Source organism: Notolabrus celidotus, chromosome 11, assembly GCF_009762535.1.
Source record: "Notolabrus celidotus isolate fNotCel1 chromosome 11, fNotCel1.pri, whole genome shotgun sequence".
Taxonomy (NCBI): domain Eukaryota; kingdom Metazoa; phylum Chordata; class Actinopteri; order Labriformes; family Labridae; genus Notolabrus; species Notolabrus celidotus.
In genome coordinates this window covers 14449970-14473972 of record NC_048282.1, presented here as the reverse complement: position 1 = coordinate 14473972, position 24003 = coordinate 14449970, and the positions used below count along the sequence as shown (strand labels likewise).

The 24003-nt window shown below is 40.6% G+C and overlaps 1 protein-coding gene across 1 annotated transcript in view; it reads left to right on the top strand.

Annotated features, from left to right (window-relative positions):
- The window catches only part of prdm16 (PR domain containing 16), a 124209-nt gene that overhangs the window by 77607 nt on the left and 22599 nt on the right, over nt 1-24003 (top strand). The window contains 1 exon segment of the mRNA XM_034695351.1: nt 22924-23064. Coding sequence (XP_034551242.1) covers nt 22924-23064 — 141 coding nt within the window.

Here is a 24003-nt window from a genome sequence, read left to right as displayed (position 1 = left end):
GGGGGTCAGAGCTCTTGACATTTACTAGAAATTTTCTGTACTACATGTGTGAAAACAGCTTAAAAGCTGCACTTCTTGAACTATGTTGACTAGATGTCATTCTAAAAAGTTGTCTTTTTTTACCATGGCACAAACACCTAAACTGGAACCGGAGGAGGCATGCAAAGGCTAAATAAAATTATTTTCTTGAGTAGTTTGTTATAATTCTTGTGACCTTGTTATGGAAATTTTCCCACGTAGACCATATGCAGGTCTTGTAGAAAAATGTATGGTAATTACAGCTGGTTTTTAAAGTTGCTTTTCAGGTTACACCTCTGTATTGATGCACCTATTAGATAATTCAACTTAAAGGTGAAATATCTTGGGGTCAGATATTGGCACATCCCTCAAGCAGATATGGTTAACTCAAATCCTACCTTGCCTTCACTCCATTCTTTTTCAGTGTGTTCTTGGCTCTGACTGGGTGAACACAGTACAAACCACTGTGTACTGAATCCCTATTTGTAAGCTCATGGATGTTTGTAAAATCCATCTAAAGATGACATCACGACTGAAATCAGGAAGTTTAACTCCAAAAAGGGGCAACTGAAGAGAAGTTTTTAAAGCATTGGTAATGCCTTGATCATCTGTCCATCTTGTTCTGATGTGATGTCATTCTCTCACTGTAACCTAATAGTGTGGCTTCAGTGAAGATTGCCAGCATTACAGAGTGGATGATAATACCTATAAATACACTGAGCAGTAGCAGCCAGGCCCTGTCTGTCTATCTCTGCCCATCTCAGCATTTTGGAATGTATGACCTTAAATAGTCATATAAGAAGACGTTAAAGCAACGGACAACTTGGTACGAAACCAACATAAAGTTTATATGATGACTAAAATGATTTGGTATTCAAACTTCAAAAACTCTCTGACTGCTGTGTCAGTATCTCTTATAATGTGTTAGGTTCCAAAATCATATAGTTTGTATTCCTATCATTTATTTTGGTCATTACTTGGAACTTATCCCTTCTTAAGGGTTCATTGTATTTTCAATACCCATTCATATCTTTCTAGTTCCTATTTATTCCCTCTGGTGTTGGTTTCTTTCCTGCTCCTCCATGCATATTCTCTCCATTGTTCTTTCCATTAATCAAACAGTGTGTGAGTGTGTGTGTGTGTGTGTGTGTGTGTGTGTGTGTGTGTGTGTGTGTGTGTGTGTGTGTGTGTGTGTGTGTGTGTGTGTGTGTGTGTGTGTGTGTGTGTGTGTGTGTGTGGCAGGTGCTCTCCTTAGGGAGCTGTATTGGCCAGAATAGAAAAAGGATATGAATATAGGATGTGTGTGCTGCGCTGCACCTGCAAAGACTGTGACTAAAACCACAGAAATAAACACACACACACACACACACACACACACACACACACACACACACACACACACACACACACACACACACACACACACATACATATGCATATACACACAAACAAACAAAAGACACAGGGAGGAAATATGAGATCCTATTGCACATTCTCAAAGCATTCCATAGACTTGTTTAGTTCAACCTATCTTAAATCGAATCACCACTTTCCTCCCTCACACACTCTTCTGTAAATGGCTGGAATAAAATAGTTGCAAGAGACATGTGGTATTCTGTTGATGATTAGTTTAAGTAGATTTTTTAAAGTATCTTCTGATTAAAAATGAATTTATGGTGCAAAAAAAGTTTCCATGCTTTGTAACTTTATCAATGGGTGCTGGGCTGTTTTGGATCACTTGCTTGAGGATGTTACCTTGGGCTTTGGAAACCTGTTACATTTTGTAAATGCACTAATAAATCCATATGAATAAAATAGATAATAATCAATTCATAGTCAATAATAAAGATAGTTTTAAGTTGCAGCCCTAGTTTTAAGTTTCGTGTAGTGTTGCACAGCATCAGCTCTGTCCCTAGAGTACTGTACTCTACTGCACCACTGTATGTTATCACAAGTGTTTAGACAGTTGGGTAGTAAATAGACTGCTCTAATGCCACACACACACACACACACAGTAACACACACACACCTTGGTCCTGTTGTCCTCCTCCCGGGGGAGCTGTGGTCTCTATTCTCTCCCACTGGCTGCTGCAATGACTGCAGGGTCGCGGGGTCTCCCTGATAAGACCGCAGGGGTTTTGTAAAGGAAAGCTTGACTTTCAGAGTGCAGGAAAGAGGGATGAATAACCCGAAGGAGAGAAGGAGAGTAGGGAGTGAGGTCGAATGTAACTCCAAACCTCCTGCGCATCTGATAAGGCAGCACATTAAGGTGAGCGTAAAAGAGAAGGTTAGCAGGAAAATGTCAATAAGCGCCCAGAGAGAAGAGAGTTAGGAGCTGGAAGTAGAGAGAGTTAGGGAGAAATATAGACAGGAAGAAAAAGAGAAAAAAAATGAATCTATCACTGAAAGATCATGCACACAAAATATGTGAGGCTTTGGGGAACAAAGGGAATGAATTATCAATGAAAGAGAGACTACAGCAGCAGACTTGAATAGGTGATCTTTGACACAACACAATGCCCCTTTGAAATGGAGAAGTTCACAATCATTGGAAAACACCAAAAAGATTTATACCCACCTCGCTTGCCAATAGCCTCCTTATTGAAATGTGTTGTACTTTCTGCTCATTGACGTATTGAGCGGTTATGACAAAGGAAGTGTGGGGGACCTCAGGTAGCTCTGTGTGCAACCATTGATTTCCACTGTCTGCATAGGGCTGTTGATGGATAGGCCAGCGTTGGAGTCATTAGATACATTCTCAACCTGCATCTGAATAAACACACACACGAACACACACACTCAGAAAAACACACCCTCAAAGGAGCGTTGAATTTTTGTGGGCAAGTTTAAAATCCAGCATTCTGTAATTTTTTGTAAAAGTTTAAAGAGAATGTAACAGCCCGCTTGGTTTGAAGACATTCTCTAACAACTACCACTCTCTTCCCTAGCCTGACCCTCATGCCCTATTGTCATAAGCTCACTATTTATGGAAGCTGGGTGAACCCAGGGCCAAGGTGGAGAGCTTATTTTACAGATTTTGCCATAAAACAGTCAGCTGGGAAATATGAGATACAAGGAAGGGGCGACTTGTCTACCTTTTGGATCTCCTATTGCAAATTGGTGTGTATGAACTGAGGATGGACAGGATTCACTTACCAGAGGGAGACACGAGTAAAAAGACAATGACAGTAAAAATCACACTGACATACATATACTGACTGATTGTGAAAATAAGTGATAATACAGATGTTTAAAATAATGATGATGTTTTTGTTTGACTTCATATTTGTAATTATTTGTCTATATTTGAAATGAGCTAAGAGATTTGATGTATTGGGACTGTTTCCAGTGATCCCTCCTCTTAAACTGTCACTGAAATAAATCTTACAAAAAGCATGTTACTGAACCCTGTGACAGTGGAATGCTCCCGAACTCATGACATTGTTTGTCCAACAGGTGAATTCTTGAACACTGAAAAATCTCTTTGAAATCAGCTAGATGTACTGGCCAATACTGATGTTCAACCGATACATGGGGCATCCCTGTTAGGGACCCAATCAAACATTGTTCTTATGTACTGTTTCACTTTAAAAGGTCTCGTTAGGACTTTATTTTATTCATTCATTTATCTTTAAATAAATATCAGCTGTCGTTTTGAATTACAGAATTTCTTAAAGAAAAAAAACTACTTTGATTATATTCTAAAATATGGGTTACTTAATTTCCTTTTATGGTGAAAAATCAGCAACTCTGCTGGTTCGTTTTGACTTTATGTTAATGATGACTAACTTATCCATCCATCCATTCATCTATTATCTTTCCAGCTAATTCTGTTTTTTTTTTGTTTTTGGTCTGTGGGAGGGAGCCAGAGTACCCGGAGAAAACCCACGCATGCACAGGGAGAACATATAAACTCTGACTAATTTATAAGCTTTGTTATAGTTCTATATTGTTTAGTGTAAATTACAAATTTGAGTTATTTTTGGAATGTGTCCATTCATTACGTTAATCAATCAATCAGTTGTATTCATTTTATTTTGAAAGTTTAATATTATTTGTAGTAATGTCATAGCTTCTTACTGTTTTGAATAGCCTCCCTCGTGCTCCCTGAGTACTTTTCTCATATATTTCATTGGTGTTAATGAGCAGCTCAGGCACTCATGCATCTGGTTGAACTACCATGTTGAGACATCAGACTCAGCTCTCAATCACCCAGATGTCTGCATTTTCTTTGTTACCATGAACACATCTCATGGTCAAGAGGTAGAAATTGTCCTGACGTCTTTGCTGACATTTGACATTTAAATAACTTTTGAGTCCGAGGGACATTTTGGCCACTGAGCTGGAAAATGTTACCTTTGTAAGGGGTTAAGTTCAGATTTGAGATTTTTCCTTAAGGAGACGATGTGCGCTGGAAATAAGCAGAATTGGTGGAAAGTGTTGAAAAGGGCTGCAAAGTTGGAATGTTTGTTTTGTGAATGAGATGAGATCTCTGACTCCATCATGAAGCTCAAACCTCTCTGGAGCCATAAGGCCTCTGAATGTGTCTTTGTAAGTGGGGACACACACAGACACACACTCACAGATACATGGGCCAGATGTCCATTTGACCCAGCAGATCATCTTTAATTTTATACATATTCTGCACATTAGGTGAAACTTCAACCACACAATAATGGACTGTTCTTTATATACTATCCATAACACACATACAGATTTATGTACAGATTTCCCTCACTCACAAATGTACACAGTTTCATCTTATGTGAGCAGTATTTATTTGTCTTTTTAAATACTAAATGGAAATAACATGGTGGATGAATATGATGTAATGAGCAAACTAAACTCCTGATTTAAAAATATCATGAAGTACCTAAATCTTATGTTAACTTAATCAGAACCTTATACGCTTATGGCAGATCAGAGGTCCTATTAAAACCCTCAAGGAGCCTGGATATCCCAGTCTGCAAATTCTCATGTTCCAACCTTCTGGGAGAAAAAATTTCATCACATGAGCAGATCGTCTGTGTAGGCATACCCATGTTATCATTCTGCTCAGCTTCGACCCACAGTGGAAATAAGGCATGCATGCTTTGGGGCCTTAGAGAATTTTATATAGTTGATCTTTCCAAAAAGTCTGACTGGTGAGCTAAAAAAAACCCTGTACTGCAGGCAAACATCATAAAATATTACATCTGACAGACTCACTCTGACACCTTGTTCCGGGATTATGACATTCGGGCCTGAGATGTGTGTGAGTGTGTCTGTGTGTGTGTGTTGAAGGGTGTCTGCAGAACTCAAGTTTAAAAGTCAACAATTACGTTTTGAGGCTAAGCGGCCTCTTTCTCTCACAGTATCACACACAAACACATTAACACACACCCGAGGTCACAATCCAAATTCTGTGACTTGTTGGCCTTTCTCCCAAATGAAGCATTCCACGGATCAGTGAGCCCATCAGCCTTTCCTCTCCTCCTCTTTGCTCAAATCTCAGCAATTATATTTGACATGTTACATCAATAATCTCATTTATTTTCTCAGCCCTTTCTCTTTACACACACACACACACACGCACACACACAGAAGGGTCTGCTCACTCCCATTCTCTTATCTGTGTCTGCAGGAAATGTGAGCCACGCAGCATTCAATAAAAACAATTTTTTGCGCCATTGATCCCAGCACTTGTTTCTCCTCCTGCTTTTTTCCCCCTCCTCTTCCTCTGCTTGGTCCTCCTCTATGAAAATGTTTTTTCTTAGGTTGGTTGTTCAACGATGGAGTTAATGTTAGAAGATTTCTGTGTTTTATAAAAGGAGCAGGAGATGTATTGTGACGATTCGTATTGAGATGAAATGAATCACCAGAGCAGACACCACAGGGTACAGACACTGGTGGAGAGAGGTCACTCAAATAAACTATCTTACTTCACACACATATCACATACATGTACAGTGTGCATGTGTGTGGTTGTGCTTGCTGGTATGAGAGAGTAAGACATCTGTTAGTGTTGAATTCTCATATGGACACTGTTGGCATTGTCACCGCTGAGTAGAGAAGCCATACAAGTCTCAGTGGGTGCCACTTTTAGCACTCTCCACCACCGTGCCACAGATCAATATAGCTGAAGTCACCCACCTCCACACACTTGGCCTCTGTAATCATTACCTGCACTGTTCTGCTTCACTCCCTCCATCAGCCAGGTTGTTGTTTATCCTATTATAGCCCCTAATTGCCATGCTTATGGTAACCTTTCTTCAGCCTGCTACCCCCTGCACTAAACTAATGGGTAATGGCACAGAAAGGCTAATACAACCAAGCTAATTTGGCTGAGCTTATATGCCCATGTGGACACCTTAGTTGAGCACAATGCCCACGTCCATCATTCTCCTGATTTTTTTTCTCTCTTAGTCTCTACCTTCTATCACAGCTAGCTGTTGTAGCATTAGCACATGGTGCAGTGTGTGGCTCGGAAGCAGGTTGCAGCTAATGAGTTACATCAGTGCTCTCGGAGCTATGGCTTTTTAATTAGTGTCGCAGTGCTAAGTGTCCCACACGGACCCTTCCTGAGCCCCCTTTTCTTGTCATCCATCACCCGTTCCTTTTGTTTGCTTTTCATTTACATATATGCACCGACCCCAAATTAGCTAGTGCCTCGTTAATTGGACGTGTGGGGTGGTAAATGGATGGTGGTATGGTGGGGTAGAGGTGCAGTCAACATGTTTACCTTCTAAATACCCCCCTGGACTACTGAGCCCCTGCACACGGGGAGGTCATAGTGGATACGCCCTTCAGGCTAAAAAGATCCATTGTGCTGTTTGGAGTAATTAGTACAACTAACAAGCTCAAGCCCACATTAAAAGAGATATACTGTACATAAACAAAAACACATACTGGAGTTGTTTACATGAATAGATTACATTATGTTCATTTTATTGTGGTTGTAAATGCATGTAAATGTATATTCATGATGCCTTCAAGTACTAAAATATTGCCAAAACAAATGCAAAGAGGTAGATATGGTAAATACAGTTGCCTGGGTTGAGGGCATGTTTTAACATAAATGAGGCATTTATTCCATTCATTCACTTGATAAACTTAAAATACTTTCTATTGGCTTTATAAAGTCTATCAAATTAAGTCCACTATGCTTTTATTGGCTCCTTTTAGCAGCCCTGATCAATAGTCAATAATAGATAATGATGTCTAAGTGCTGAGCTATGATACGCTGCACCTTAAGTGTCCTCAGTGTTATTGATCACACTCAAACAGCCCCATAGATCAGCCTCATTTGACTGCCACCAGATTTATTCAATGTACTGTTCCTTCCCAGGTTCTCAGCTTTTTTTAATAAAACTGTAATCGTTGACATTTGTGTTTATTATTATAGTTTAAAAAATGGCGGCTTCACTGATCCTTCATGAAAAATGTAAAAACCACAAAGATTAGAGATACATGATGTGGGGCTGATACCAATAACTCATAATAACCTGCTCTGTATGGCCAATACTGTTAAGATTTCTGATATTTTTCTTGATATTGTTCATTTCAAAATATTTAGTTTATGCACACTTGAGGGTAAGGAAGACTTTGGTTTATTTTTTCTGCTAACCAGAGGAATCTTACATGTTTAAGTCTTGATCCAGACACTGGGTTGTCAAACTCAGCATATTCACTGGACTTAAGTCAGAAATCTATATTTCCGACGTAAAAGTTATGTCAATGATGTCGTTGCCGATCAGACTGTGAATGTTTGTCAGGATCACATCACACCTGGTAGGTTGAGATATGTCTGCAAAGTAGCAGTGGTTGGGGATACTGTTCTCAATACCATCAGGTGATTAAATTCCTGATCTTCCACCTTGGAAAAATGCTATAAATTCAGTGATTTTGTTGTTAATAATTTAAGCTTTGGGTCTCTAGTAAACTTTCTTCAGTTTTCAATGCCAGCTCTCAAATCGGCACCACAACACTCCTTCTGTTTCATGTGTCCTCAATACATCTTTGTTCTGGTGACGACTTTTCAGGTGGCTTAAAAGATTTGTTGTGTTCACACCAGAAAACTTTTTTCCTCCACTTGGAATACTTGTGACACATGTTTTGCAGTTTGCAATAGTGCTATCCTCCAGTGTGTGAGACAGTGAAAAACATGCACATGGGCGACACCATTTTTACTTTCTCATTAGCTTGTTGCGGCCGCGCATCTTGTTCTTTGCATTTTTTGGTGGATTATATATTATTGGTGGTCACCTATTGTGTCAGAATGTTTCGGTTTGTTAATATGTAAACAAAGAAAACTTATATTGGTTGTGTTTGTTAGATAAAGTTGTATTATTAGAACGATAGATTATAATGTAATATTCCTTGTATATATACTGCATTACTATGAAGATAATTGAAGTTGTTAAACATAAGAGGTTTTCACCTAATAGGGAAAATTTGTTTCAAACTATGTTATTCCTTTGTTTAAATGCCCACTACTTCCATGACTTTTCTACAACCTGTTGCTCATTGTAAATGTTATCACCTCCAAGTTTGCACTATTGACATGCAAACCAGAAAGGCATGATTATTTATCAATAGGATCATCTCACAATCAGAAATCAGAACATTATGGAACCCTTTGTCACCGTTATGTTGATAACCAGGGTCTTGTTAACACAAGCTCACAAATAAAGGATCAGAATATTGCTGTTTAAAATGTTTTTATATCAGCAGAAACAAACATGTTACTCTAGTGACGTTGGAAATCATTGATTAGACATATTATGTAAAACAGATTTTTAGTAAGGAGGCAATGAAAGCACAGATCTTCTCCTAGGATTCCCCCACTGTACTCTGCCTGTATTTATTCCACTTTAAAAACAAAGATGTTCAACAATTTACATTTCAAAAGACTGGTTTATAACTGTGTTTTGTACCCTTTGCCTCTTTATTTTTGTGATTGAGTTCTTGTCCACATGACCGTATCCAACAGGCTCACTGTGTGAGGTATATCGTTGTGTTTGTTCCCAATGTTGATTGGCCAATTATGCCTGATTGTGTTCCTTGAGGGGAGCATTCTCCAAGAGTTGTTAGTGAATGGCCAAATTATGCCTTAGCTTTTAATGGGAGCATGGGGAGCACAGGACCACTACAAAAAGTTTTTTTCTCTTCTTTGCAAAGCCACAAGTAACTTGTGGTGACAGCGTTATTAGTCAAAGGATAGTTTGAAAGTCATTGTTATTTTCTAGTGTGACTTTAATGGCGACTTTGATGCCGAGGGCCGTTCAAGCTTTAATGAGAAGTTTCCAGGTGGGAGTAAATGTTGGATATGCGCCCTTTCTCTGTCCTTTTCTGACCCCAATGTACATTGTACAACTTTGTATAACCTGTGCTGAAGGCAATAGGATAAAATGAATGATATATAACTTAATGCTGCTTTTTAATATGCATACACATTTAAAGCCTGTTCTGTCCAACCCCCTTTAAACACAGTCTGCAGTCTTTGAAAACTTCACTGTGTTTGAAAAATTCAGTTACTTTAAATTATATATAGCTTGCTTTAATTTAATATTATCTACTGTTGTAGAATTATTAGCTACTTCATAAAGGTCCTCATACGCTTTGTAGAGTGAGCATCTAATACAGACAATCTAGCGCTCAGGGCCTGAATGTTTTATAGAAAATGTCCGGAGTTGATGTTTGAAGGGTGATTATGTTAGCAATCAAAATTGAAGACATTTTGTTTGCCAGTGGTTAGCCACGAAGCATCAATAAGGGACATTCTGAAGCGACTGATTTCCTAATCCTTTAAATAGTAGTTTATATTTTGTCTAACAGACATGTCTAGAGGCAAGAAAACACCCAGAAATCTGTGAAAGTTGAGCACAATTTATTTAAAGCGGCTAAACATCAGGTCACAGAGTCTGTGGATAAGCAATGTCGGGTTACTTTGCGTAGTGTGGCTAATGTTAGCAGTGATAGCACCACCAGCCTTCCTCCTTGCAGGTCTACAACTCCATGCCTGTACTGGTTCTGTATTCCTCTGGCCGATCACTTTACATACAGCTTTAATTTTCCAGATGAAAATACTGAGATGCCATTTTTACTTGTTAACAGAGAAGAGCATTTCAGCAGTGCTTAAGTGGCAAAAAAGAAGTGCTGTTACTCCACTTATTCACTGTTGGCTTGTGTTTATTGTGAATTGAAGAGCTAGGCTAACATTGCTGTTGTCTACTGTTTACTCTGGTCTTCCTAATTTATGTAACACTGTAGAGACTTGTGAGCTTGTATAAATTTGACATGCACTCTGGCGAAAACAGACAAGTGAGTGTCATGTAACACCATGGGTAATCTGTTTAGGTGCTATTATGAATTGCCAAGAGAAATTGCGTAATGAAGGTGACAGGAAGGGGTGCTGGCAAATGTTAAGAAGATATAGTACACCAGAAAAAGTCACAATATGAGACTGGCATTTTGAGTCTACAATAATAAAGATACTAATAATTGATTAGACCAACTAGTAATTCTGGTGCTGACCAGCTAGAGTGACTGTTTATTCATGTAGTCAAACATGTATATTATCTGTAATCAGTACATTTCAAACCTATGTCTTATCCTGTCTCTGTAAAGTTCATCAAAAAGAAGACAAATTAAACCCTTTAATTTAATCCACACTTCAGTTTAATTACAGACTGCTGCCTGTTTTCTCTTTGTTGCATTGGTATTAAGAGTTCCAGTTCTTCAAGTGTTGATGCTTGTTGGCTTAACTAGATTCAATGCAGCTACAAGGAGGGTATGTGTCTGCATGTGTATGTGTGTCTGTGTGTCTGTGTGTGTCTGATGAGCTGTAAGAAAAGGATGTAGTCAGACATGCTTGAAGCAGTAACAGAGCAATATGTTTTGTCACCCCCTCAGTAATCGCCCTCCACCCCACTGCGTGTGTGAGACTACATGTGTGTGTGTGTGTGTGTGTGTGTGTGTGTGTGTGTGTGTGTGTGTGTGTGTGTGTGATTGATGACACCACTAATGGTGCGTCTAAACACTGGCAGCCCTGTTATCTCTTATCTGACAGAGAGGAGAGGGCTTGTGTCAACAGCTGCTCCTCCTCCTCATTTATCTCTCTGTCTCCTCAACTCCTCACTTCCTACTAGCCTTTTTATCCATCCTGCAAATTAAAGGCACACGCAGTGTTTAATTGTTGTCATGTGGGATTGCTTTTTATCTGCCTGTTGGGCAGCTTCCAATTATATTGGCACATATCTAATGATGATAGTCCATGAAACATTGGCATTTTATAAAACAAAAAAAAGAAGTTATGTATAATTAATTACTTAAATATTTTTTATTTCCCTGTTGGGCAGCTGACAAATAAATTGGCTGTGGATACATTTCTTCTTATTTTTTAATCATGATATATTCTTTTAAAGTGTAATAAAATTGTAGGGAATAAAGGTTGTGAACATCTAACCAATGTGAACTATAATTTTTCAACTGAAAATGAAATAAAACTTTTAACAGATGTATCAAATTATCATTTCATGACTTTTTTCCCCCTGCCTTTCTGGACTTTTCTGTATATTTATTGTCGTATTAACCTTTTCATCTCTACTCCTCTACTTTCTTCTCCTCCCTCTTTCCATTCATCTGTCGGCACAAAAAGCTGTCCTGTACTTTCTACTAGCTCCTTGACCATAGGACATAAAAAAAAGCCCCCCCTAGCCTCCTCATGCAGCTCCACAATGGGCCTCATCTCCACTATGGGTTTCAATCACCTTAATGCGCCTGTTTAGCCATTAGCTTCTCCGAGGGGGGCCTATATCCATCCATCCCTCCATATATCCTGTCATACATTAAAGGGCAGATTGATAGCCATCAGCCAGACCTCGGCCACTGACACACTCTTAATATTGTGTCTAATACAAACCAGATGGCTGCGGGGCTCTTCTGAAACACACACATACGCGCATGCACGTGCATACACACACAGTGCCACAGACTTATCAAAGCAGTTGCCTCTTGAGAACGAGGATGAGCGTTCTTAATTAAAAGTTATATATAAGGGCCTCTCCGTGGGGATGGCCAACCAGGATTCATTACCTGCACACTGGGGTCCATCAGAGCCAGAAATAGGACAGAACCTTACGATGACAAGATTGGGGGTTGGGACAGTGGTGTGGTGACTTTCCCTGTGCAGCGTCCAGAGACAAAACAAAAACCATGAGGATAGGAATAGAAAGGAAGAGATAGCTATGGCGGTTGGAGCACGAGGTGGAAGCTGAGACAGCGAAAGCCTGGTTCAGGCCAGGAGGTGCGAGCCATGATCTCAATAGCTGTATTGTGTTCACACTTGAACGGGGGCCAAAAACCCTGTGAAATATCAGAGCAGAGAGAGGGAGAGAGAAGTGTGGAAATGAAACAATGGTTTACACAACAGTGAAATAGGTCTTTTCCTCTGCTTCTTGCCAGCAGGCCCAACATTCAGAGAGTCAGCTTTATTGGCCCTCTTGGCCTGGCTAGTCTCAGCCCCTGTTGTGCCCTCCATGTGTGTGGAGTAGTACAGTGTCTTAGGTTGGTGTTGGCCTGAGACACACTCCTATAGTAGCGCTATGCTCAGCAGCCACACACTGAGCCCTGGTGAGAACACACACATGAAATGATCCTCTGGTTGAGATGAGAATAGCCAGATATTCTACTAATCCTGTTCGAGGAGAGTAACACGTCTCATAGCATCACGTATGCCTCTGTGGCTGCAGCTAATCCTTGTGGGCAGATCGCTACTTAGTACAACCACCAGACAGAGTGGACTAGAGTTGGAATGGCTTCTTTCACAGAAATAGAAATATGTTCATCAATTAAGTCTTAACCTAATAGTAGGTTTTTAAATTGAGGGTTTTCGTAAAGATGAGGTTTTAAATATTAGCCCTTATGTCTATGTCCTATGACTTTTTTAATTTCATGCATTTGTTTTGTTTTGAAAGTCTGTTATTTCTAGTCTCTCAACCAAGAAGTTAAATTTGGGCGTCTCACTACAGGTGAGATGCAGGGGGAGAGGGGAGATGATGAAAGCGGTTGTCACAGTAAACCAAGAGCTCTACTCAAATGGTTCCAATATGTCCCCACATAGAGGTTCTGCAACATGCTGTCCATGACTGCTGCTGCAAAATAGTCTTTTGGGTGGCAATTTTAAGTCCAAAAAGTGCTCTTTTTGGTGATTTGAACTGTTAAATTCAAACCTGCTGCAGGTGGAGTACGAGTTATGATGACTTAAAACAGGACAACAGGACAAAAAGAAAGAGGAAAATGTGAGTCTTTTGGGGGGTTTGAGTTTTGAGTTCCTCAAATTTTACATTTCATCTCGTTTAATCTCTCTGCTGTCCTGCCAAATCATTGATCTTGGAGGAAGCCACGACTCTACAGTGCAGAGACCAAATGGCATTTCACCAAAAGCATACCTGTACGGTTGGATGGATTGCAAAGAGTTCTGTTCAGCATCAGCTCCTTTTCATGAGATTAAAAGAATGAGGTAGTAGATGAGTTAAGTGTTTAGACTAACTTTGATTTGATGCTGAGCAGAAGCTGACATACAGAGGGAAAAATTCTCTCTCCGTTTTTATTTGGAAACTCCTGTTGTCTGGTTTAGATCACTGAAAACAGAACTGTAAATGAATACTTTTTGTCACACGTCGTCTTCTTCTGCTCCACACTCCCTCCGTCGGTCACCGTTTGATCAAAAAAGCAAATGTTGTTGAAGGAAGTATTCCTTTATTCGGGTGTTAATAAATAATTAATGGTGTTGCATGTTCTACAAATTTGGACTAAGCACCACTTCCTTATTTGTGTTTGCACAGTTCCAGCAATTGTCCCATTCTGTGTTTCCCTTCCGATGTCAGTCGATAGAGTGGAGGTCAAGTTGTGTTAGTGTTGAATGCACACTTCCTCGTGTTTTTATTTGCCATTTTTCCTGGCATGGATGCATTAGGCTTGATTGATTTAGTTGCTTTGCGTGAGTTCAGGAAATTTAATTTTATTCCCCAAATATGAGAGCTCACAAAAGAGAAATCTACCACTGCTGATTTGGAGATCCATACTTATCCTCTTCTTCATAATGTTTTACTAAGTAGAGCTCTTGTTTTAATGTTTCTTGAAGTACACATCATTAACATTGGCAACTGCAAGAAAATCCCGCTCATATGTTAGCACCTGCATCTGCAATCTCTACGATTCTAAGAACACTCAAAGCACAATGTTTAAAGATGTGAGTCAATTAAAAAAAATAAAGGTATCAATAGGGCATGTGTGCCAGTATTTGTGGACCCTTTCTAGACCAACCAGCAGCACCTTCAAACACTACAAGTTCTTGTAGCCAATAAATAACCACTTTACTCACTGAGCATTCCTCCCAACCTATAAACACATTCCTTACAAACTCTTCCTTTCTCTCGGTTAATAATGAACCAGTTAGAGATCTTTTTTTCTTCTCTTTTCTAGCCTGGCAACAATTCTTTTCACTTATTTCAAAGCTTAGGAAGTGTTCTTCATTGATCTTTTGATTTCTGTGACAAAGGCTAGAACAAGACAATGTTCCCTCAGTCTGGCTCTGAGTTCAGTGCGTCTGCTCCTGTTTGTCACACAGTCTGTCTAGTTGTTAGCTTTCAAACACTGCAGACCCTGCGTGTGTGACCCTGATGTACTGTTCATATATTTCCCCATTTACACACTGCACCTGCTTCACCGTAATGAGCCAATATATCTGCTCACTAATTGCCCTAAATACATATCATAAAGGCCGGCCTGTAAAAAGGCTGTCCAACAGTAAAACAGACATGGCATGATGGTAACCCCAGTACACACACACACACACACACACACACACACACACACACACACACACACACACACACACACACACACTCACTCATACACATACACATACACACACACACACACACATGCACTTGTAATGAACACATCACATGTACAAAAAAATCCCACATGTTCAAGGGTAAAAAGTAGTGCACATAAGCACCATCACCTGCACAGACACACAGCACGTGAAGGACGGCATACACATTGAGCACACACACAAGCACTGTTACACACACTCATCCAGCCCTTTAACAAGTGGCTGTAAATAACACAAAGTCATTTCATTAATGGGGTCCAGCCTGGAAACTCACTGCTTCTCTTCTTTTAAGGTGCACACGCTTCCTGTTTTAAGTTACCCTTACCTGGCAACCCAGCACATGGCAACCTGCTCATCGAGCTGCAGGGGTGCGGAGGTGGACATAGTGGTGTGACGCTAAAAATAAAAAAGCGTTGCTGCGCCTACGTAATCACTTGATACACACATGTGAAGACGTATATGCTGCCCGAATCTGTTCATGGTTATTGTTAGATTTTTTTTAATTATTTGATGTGGGAAAAAAACAACCTCCGCAACTTCTGATAATATGATAGTGAAAAATAACTTTGCAGACTTCAAAATTGAAAATTAATTGAAAGCTCTAAATCTAACTATCCATATGATTTGTATTATTATATCATCTGTGGCACACAATATGAAGTAGTTGCCCCTCATTGTTAAACTACAACATTATCAAGAAGTAAATTAAAACTATTATATCATGAGGGAATTATTATATTTGTATATACTGCAGAACTTTAATCAGAAATACATATTTTATTAATTTTTGGTCATCTGTGCTTCATTGTTTGTAAATCTTCAAAATTTAACAGCTCCTAAATAAAATCAGTTTCATAAATCAATTGCTTTAACCTCGTAATGCCACCTGTATGGGAATTATTGTTCAGGTGTCAGTGAGGGGGAAAAGAAGTATGATTCAAAATTGATTTGATGTCACAATGATTTTGTGAGTGTGGGAGATTGACAGGGAAACTTTTCACATGCTGTTCTCAGTGTGGCACATGCACGCTCACCACAAATGATAGCTGCGTGATGGTGACTGTAGAGACGCTGATTTAAGAGTACCGAGTTGGGCCATTAATGAGGTGGGCCACATTCTGACACAATGCATAAAGACACACACAAGACACACACACACACACACACACACACACACACACACACACACACACACACACACACACACACACACACAACCACACACACACATGCACACACACACACATGCACACACACACACACACACACACACACACACACACACACACACACACACACACACACACACACACACACTGCATACACTACAACCCAGATGGCTTTTACAAGGCCCCAGGCCCTCCCTGGCCTGCCTGCCTGGTTTTTAATTATGTCGATGGCTGCCCAGCCCAGATAAAATGGGTCACATTTAACATGCCTTCACTCACCTTCACACTCTACATGCATACACTCACACACTGCCAACACACTCCAGCCTCACACTGCTTACACTAGAAACCTTAAACACACTGCAACTCCTTGCAAACATTCTGCAAGGAGTACAACAAATGCTCATGCAGGGAACATACACACACACCTTTTGCCTTTGACGGACAAACAATTGATAATTGATAGTGTGTGTATGTGTTTGTGTGTGCACGCAATGAATGTGTGTGTGTCTGTGCATGTATATGGATTTACAGCCAGTTTACTCTTTAGCTGCCATTAGGCTGCCAGACATGGCTTCACAGGTGTACTATTACCAGCATCAGTAATTGGCCTTACACACACACATGTATGTGTGTGTACACATAGACACAGGTATACGCACTCTATTTTTAAAGGCCCAATCTATACTCTCAGCATGGTTCCTCCTGATGAAGCACACTGGCTCTTCTGGTTATTCACTCTATTTGGACATTTTAGTTTTACTAAATATTTGAACTCAATCACCTTAATGTAAGGATGTTTTAGTGACAGCTAAGTCTTCTATACAATTTTTACAGTGCTTTAAATTTAAGTCCACAATGTCTACCTGATTTGGTGGGCTTGGATGGTTGCAGTGCGTATGTCTTATCCCATTTAACATATTTAAAGAAAGCATGTAGATAACATTTGTAATTCTTTATTTTTTTCTGATGTTTGAAGGTGCTTTAATTCTTTGTTTGTGACAGAACACGTGCAGGAGATTTGCAGAAAGGGGAAAACATACAGAATCAAACTAAGGCTCAATGTGCAGCACTGACACCTGCATGGACTCATGTCTGTTCCACACTCTGACCTAGCCGAGAAATTTTGGTGAAAAAAAAGAGGAATTATTCCTTATATTAACTGTCAACGTCACCATCAGAGCAGTGCTGTGACAGCAGATTCCTCTAAAGTGATAAATGTTACACTTTGACGGAACTGGATCTTGAACTGATTGCAGAAACTGAGGCCTCTATAAGGAAAACCAACTCTCCTGTCTTCTTTGATGTGTTGCTTAGCCAACATCATTTTGCACATTTTTCTATTTTGCAGGGTGAGGGTTGGTCAGATTTTGAGTTTGTTGAGGAATCATTTCAAAGCCTTATTTTGCAAACCTTTAGAGCATGGAATCTTAATGTTACTGTATATGAGTATGTTTAATGTTTGTCACACAATAGTTATGAATGTGTGAAAAATGTTAAAAACAAATTATTTGGAAATAGTTTGGAAACGACTGAAAATTAGATTGTTTTAAACACCTGAGCACAAATTCAAGGAGTGTGAAATCTTATCATAGATATAGTTTTTGTGCATTTTTTGATTTATGCTTTTTTATTCTATGTACATCAAACAATGTCTACGCCATGCAAACAAACTTGACTGTCTATATTGTGATACGTTTATTTACACAAACAATTTGTAATCAGAGGCATTGAAGCTATTTGTGAAAATTGTTTAAAATCAAAATCAAAATTGACCTGATGGTTTTATCTTCCTTCATACCTATGCTGTTCCTAAACTGACACATAACCGTAACATCCATTGAAGGAAATAAATGAAAATAATCTCTCTCTCTCTCTCTCTCTCTCTCTCTCTCTCTCTCTCTGGATGTCTTCCTGTCTTTAACTCTCTGTATTTTTCTCTCTGCTCCAAGAGAAGGCTCATTGACAGGACCCCTTGTGTGCCTGTCCACCTCTCACCTCCACACACACACACAAACGCTGACATACACACAATAATTTAGACCGTTGAGTGATGTGGCAGGGTAGGGTCATCTCTGCAGGCTCCCATCCATCACACAAACACACAACACACACACAGACACACACATACACGCAAATGTGAATGTGCACAAACACATCAGAGGCTGTGGGGATCTGTACTCTGTCAGCCGCTTTATTAGTCTGTCTATGTGTGTGTGTGTATGCATGTGTGCGTGTTCAGGGGCCTCCCAACTAGAAACAGATCCTTCTCCAGAAAGGATACACACTCTCACACACACTTCTTTATTTCTTGTTAGTCGTCCTGCAGCTTAATTTGCAACACCTCTAACAACCAGCTCTGCAGCCCACTTCACAGCCACTCAATCTGTCACTGTCACTGCGCTGTTTCCATCTCTGGCGCTCTCGCTCTTCAGGGTAAAACAGAGGGGGTATGTGTGCATGTAGTACTTACTTTGTCTACAATTTTTAAATTGTTTTTTGTTTGTGTGTGCAGCTGCAGAGAGAGGATGGAAGTTTTATTTCCACTCCTGCTCCTCTACAGGGAGAGATTTCATACCAGGCTGCCCCCTAGCTGCCTCAAGAAGAAGTGCACACAATCCTTCATCCTAGTCTTTTATTCAGTCTTTTTCTGCTTGTGTTCCCTGACATTTTTGAATTTTTAATCAAAGGAGATTTTAAAAAGACCTAGCATGAGCATCAGTCTCATGGTTGTTACCAAGCGTGAGAAAAAAAACTCTTTTTTTTTCTTCTTTCATAACTTCAGCAGACCGAGACACTTAAACATAGGGAAATCTCTTACATAACTCAAGCAAAAATAGTGTGCTTCTCTATGTCTTTTTAGGATTTTTGCTTTACTAAAAAAGACGTGTTCGGTACACTTTACAAGGATGGATAGCCATTACTTGCTGCTTTTTTGATGCTGCTTGGTGTAAAAAAAAAAGTCAGTGCAATACTGCAGAGTTCCAAACCTGCTGCAGTGTAAGGTTTTGACCATATAGCATCTTGGAAAAAATCTGGAGACAAGTGAGATTGAAGTTCCAACACTGAGTTTGAGAATAATGACTCTCTTGCTTATCGCTGCCACATAAAGTACACAAATTCATGCAAACAAGGGTGTGTTCACACATTGAAACCAAGGGCAGAGCAGCATTGCACTAAGGTCACACTTTGTAAAAATATTCTATTAGAGACATACAATAACCGCACAGTTACTTCTCACATGCTATAAGTCTGCTTCTATCTCCATCTCAAATCGAAATCACAATCGCCACTGTGCTCTGAGCTGCCATTTCCATTTTCTGCCCGCCGTCATACAGAAAGTAATATGTACCTTGTCACCAACGTCTACCCGTACAAGCAACTTTCCTCTACTAATTCAGCCCTGCACGCCACACACATCCGTCAGATATAACTGGCTGAGGAGAGGGCATGCCGAGACATCCATTAAAGGTTCCTAGCTGTCAAAGGTTCCCCTTTGTGTTATGAGGAGCGATATAAGTGTTGAGCTCTTATCAGAGCTTCCTGTGGAGTTTGCCCTGCATCCTGTCCACTCAGAGCCGCTTCTCTTTCACTCCAGTCTTATTGTGTCTGTGTGCACGTGCATGTGCTGGTTCATGTGTGTGTTGTGTGTCTGTGAGATATTTTCTAATGCTGTTAAACTATAGGTCTGGATAGTGATACTGAAGTAAATGAAAGAATGAACAGAGATTATAAGGGCAAGAAGTTTCCTCTTACTTTTGTCATCATATATTTGAGTTATGAAACCATATTAAACCAAGATACTCTACGTGATTACTACAACAAGATGTGACGCCAAAAGTGACACAGGCTGGTGATTGATCTTCGAACTGTGTAAGGATTATCTAAACCATAACCTAAATCTATAAGAACCTTAAATTGTTGACAATAATACCAAAGAACACAAGGAAACCGCGTGAGCTTACAACTGTTAAAACTTCTTTCATTTACTGTTGAACCCAGGAAATCTGTGAATTATGACTTTGTTTCCTCTTCCAAATCAACCTTGTGTTTGATCACGTGACTGCTACTCTTTCTATCCTGTGCACTGAGAAATAACTTAAAGATGTGATCTATTATAAACCAGAAGTACCCATAAAATGTGCCGTTTGTTAGATCAGTTTGATTGGTGAAAAAAATCACTGATCCATGCATATGAAAAGAATGAGAATAAGGAGCTTTACACATTTATAGCAAGTTGTATCTATACATATAGATGTATACATGTTTGTGCAAGATGGTTGTGGTTGAAAAACTGGCCGCCAAACAGACTTTTTGATATATTTAGTGTCACCGTCTCATCGGGGAGAGAACTTTAGAGGAAAACTCCAAGTATCCTTGTTTGCTTTGTTTTGTGAAAACCCTTTTGCACATGGAGCTGATGATTTCCACTACACCCCCCTCCCTCCTCCTCCTGTGGTTGAGGGGGGTAGAAAAAGAAAGGTAAATAAACAAACAATCAGCCGTGGGCTTGTTCTGGCTCTCCTTCTCTGTTGCACCTCATTTGAAGCCTTATAAATCAGGCTTCCACCCGGAGACAGGGTGTTAGCAGGCCTCCCGGTCTACACACACACACACACACATACACGCACACAACCATGCACAGACAAAAACACAACACACGCAGGTCTGCTGCTCATTAAGTCCCTGATCAGACCTGTGTGTATGTGTGTGTGTGTGTGTGTGTGTGTGTGTGTGTGTGTGTGTGTGTGTGTGTGTGTGTGTGTGTGTGTGTGTGTGTGTGTGTGTGTGTCGGAGAAGGAGGGGGCACAATGTGTGGTTGAATGCTACCATGCCTCATATGTTGGCATGGCAGTATTAATGCATGCGAGTCTGTCTCCCACTTTCCTGCCGACACCTATTCCGCCTGAAAAAGAAACAATCCCACCTTGAGTCCATCTGGATCTCTATGTGTTCATAAAACATGTAGGAAACCTGCCGCAGGTCCCCGGCAACGCCATGACAAGTGCACTCTGACTCCACCGCCTGCAGAAAAGATATTGGGTGGAGTAGTAGGTGTGTAGGCGGGGGTATGCCTGGTTAGCTTTCAGTGACTGTTTTCACACATAAAATAAAGGCCTGGACTCGATCAAGCCGAGTGTTTAAGTTGTAAAGTGGAAGCAGAAAGAGGCAGTAGCTGTAGATGTAGAGGGTGAGGGATGGATCAAATTCAGGTTTTATATATAAGCTCCTCCAGTGGACATTATCACATTATTTCCATCTCAGTATCTCAGTGTGAATCCCTGAACATACAAAACAGGAACTGATTTGAATTCACCACTCTCACAATCAGCAAATCCATTTACATAAGCAGTAGCCACAGTTTTTATTTCAGGCTGGTGGAACAGCCTGTCCATACATAGGTCAAAGGTTTTGATTATTTTTAGCCAACACACTTAGCGGCATTGTTTTACTAAAAACAAGAGCATACAGTGAAAGAAGCTATTCTCACCTTGGCTTAAAAGCAGCGTGGTGTTTTGTATGTAAAGCTGTTAACTTAACCAAGCACAATACTTTCGTCTCAAACTGTTGCCGTGTTGTTTTAAAAAAGCACATGGCAGTTTTTCCACACCTCCAAACCAGACCCATTACATATTTACTCCCCAATTTTGGCACCTGCACCCCCACCCACCAAAATACACCTTCTGCACGCTCGCCCAGACAAAACAGAACATGACTATTCACACTTTACGAGCTGGGGGAAAAAAAGCATGAACATGCCTTCAGATAAAGCAGGCAGTTAGAGAGGTTCGCGAACTTTGCACATCTAAAAACGTCAGATGGCTTCTTGGTTCTTCTCTATCACACCTCGATTTCCTTCAGTGGGCATTTGACTGTGATTAGGAGCTCAGAGGCTCGAGCTAAAGGTCAGAGCTGGACTCAGGGCCAGGCTGATTGGGAGTGGTAATTAGAGGAGTTGCTCTGTCTCAGGCCACCTCTCCCTGGAGGATTCACACAGGCTTAGTATCACATGCAGCGCTGGGGCGAAATTGGAGCTCCAACCCCAACTTTGAGGAAGGGGTGAGCTTGTGGGTTTGAGCCGAGCCACCCACGGATCCCCCAGATTCCATAGCACTATTAACACCAAACATGCACGGATAGAAATACACACACAACATAGCACCTTAAAGCAGAAAGATAATTTCCAGCTCTAAAAAAATAATGCACTCTTTGAAAACTCTGTGAAAATGTATTTCAAAAACACTGTAATTGATCTCTAATAACTTAGTTGCTGACTGATAATGTCGAGTATTGAGTTACATTTCTTTGAAGAAGTAGATCCTCTTTTGTGAAAACATAAAGCATTGTTACCCCTTCCTGGTTTTCCCCTCACTTTTTTGCTCAACAATAAGCCCCTCTTCTCTCCTTCGCCTCCTCCTCTGCTTCCTGCTTCACCTCTACCTCCATCCTCCTTCATTCCCTGGGAAAGCGGGTAACATAAAACCTGCTAGTGGAGTCTCGGGGGGGGGCGAAGAGGTTACAAAGGGTGATCAATATGTGCCAGAGAAAGTCTTCAGACAAGTGAAAGAAGCCACAGTTTGTCTACTCCCTCCTCCTTTCTCCTCCTCTTCCTCTCCCCTCTTCTTGTTGTCAGGATTGACAAGGTTAGGTGGTCTTAACACCCACTGACATGTTGCTTCTGTTTGTCTTAAGGTTGATTGACATCAAACTCCTGGCACCCTCTCTCTACACCCTGTTGTGCATCATAAAAATGCCTTAGCCTCCCTTTGAAAGCTGTTTATAGAAATGTGCCGAAACTCTACATATTTCAATTCGGGTGAATTCTTATGGTATTAACTTGTTTCTCTCCAACAGGTGGTCAACGACATGGGCAACATCAAGTTTGCGCTGGACACAAGCCTGGACGTCACCAGCAACAGCTGGCTCAAATACGTCCGCTCTGCCCCGACATTCGAGGAGCAGAACCTCGCCGCCTGTCACCTCACAGGGGACCAGGTGAGTGACATGACTGAGGTGTCCTAGCTGGGTGTGTGGATGTGTGTAAAAGAAACAGCATTATTTTGTCAGCAAGAGGCAGAGACAAGGAAGGGGGTGAACACAAGGTTTGTGTGTTGTTTCATGTCATGGTGGCAAAATGTGTGCGGCAGTAATGACCAAGGAATGCCTTTATTGTGTGTGTGTGTGTGTGTGTGTGTGTGTGTGTGTGTGTGTGTGTGTGTGTGTGTGTGTGTGTGTGTGTGTGTGTGTGTGTGAGAGAGAGAGAGAGTCTGAGTGAGTGCAGTGCATGCTAGTATGTGTGTGGCTGGGCCAGTTGCCAGTGCTGATAGGAAATGACCCATGTAAAGGGGCTGAAGAATAGCCTGGCCCCTTTGAGTCCCATAACAACTTTTATCCAAGGAACAGTCTCCGTCTGTAGAGGCAGCAGTTTTCCCCCTCTTTTTTGCTTAATATGTCCCATCCTCTCTCTCTCTCTCTCTCTCTCTCTCTCTCTCTCTCTCTCTCTCTCTCTCTCTCTCTCTCTCTCTCTCTCTCTCTCTCTCTCATTCTCTCTCTCTTCCTCTGGAGAAACCTGTGTAAGGCATTGGATCATTTTGGAAAGATGTCCAGCCAGTGCCCATAAAACCCCAACTGCTTAACTAGGCCTTAACCCAACCCCATACAATGTGTGTGCCACAACTTACTACTTTATAGTACATTTCTCTGTTTCTGCAGATCCTGCAGATGCACCTTTTTGCTTTGCTGACTCTTGTCCCAGTTTAAAAAGCAGAGGTGTTGCCATAAACTGACACATATTTCACTTTATGGCTGTGTGGACAATTTCAATCTCTCACGGTCATATTCGGTGTACATAAAAAAATTATGAAAAAAGCACAGATATAAACCATGGTTACAGCATTCAATGGCCAAATGCATCCATATGACTTACCCGTGTGT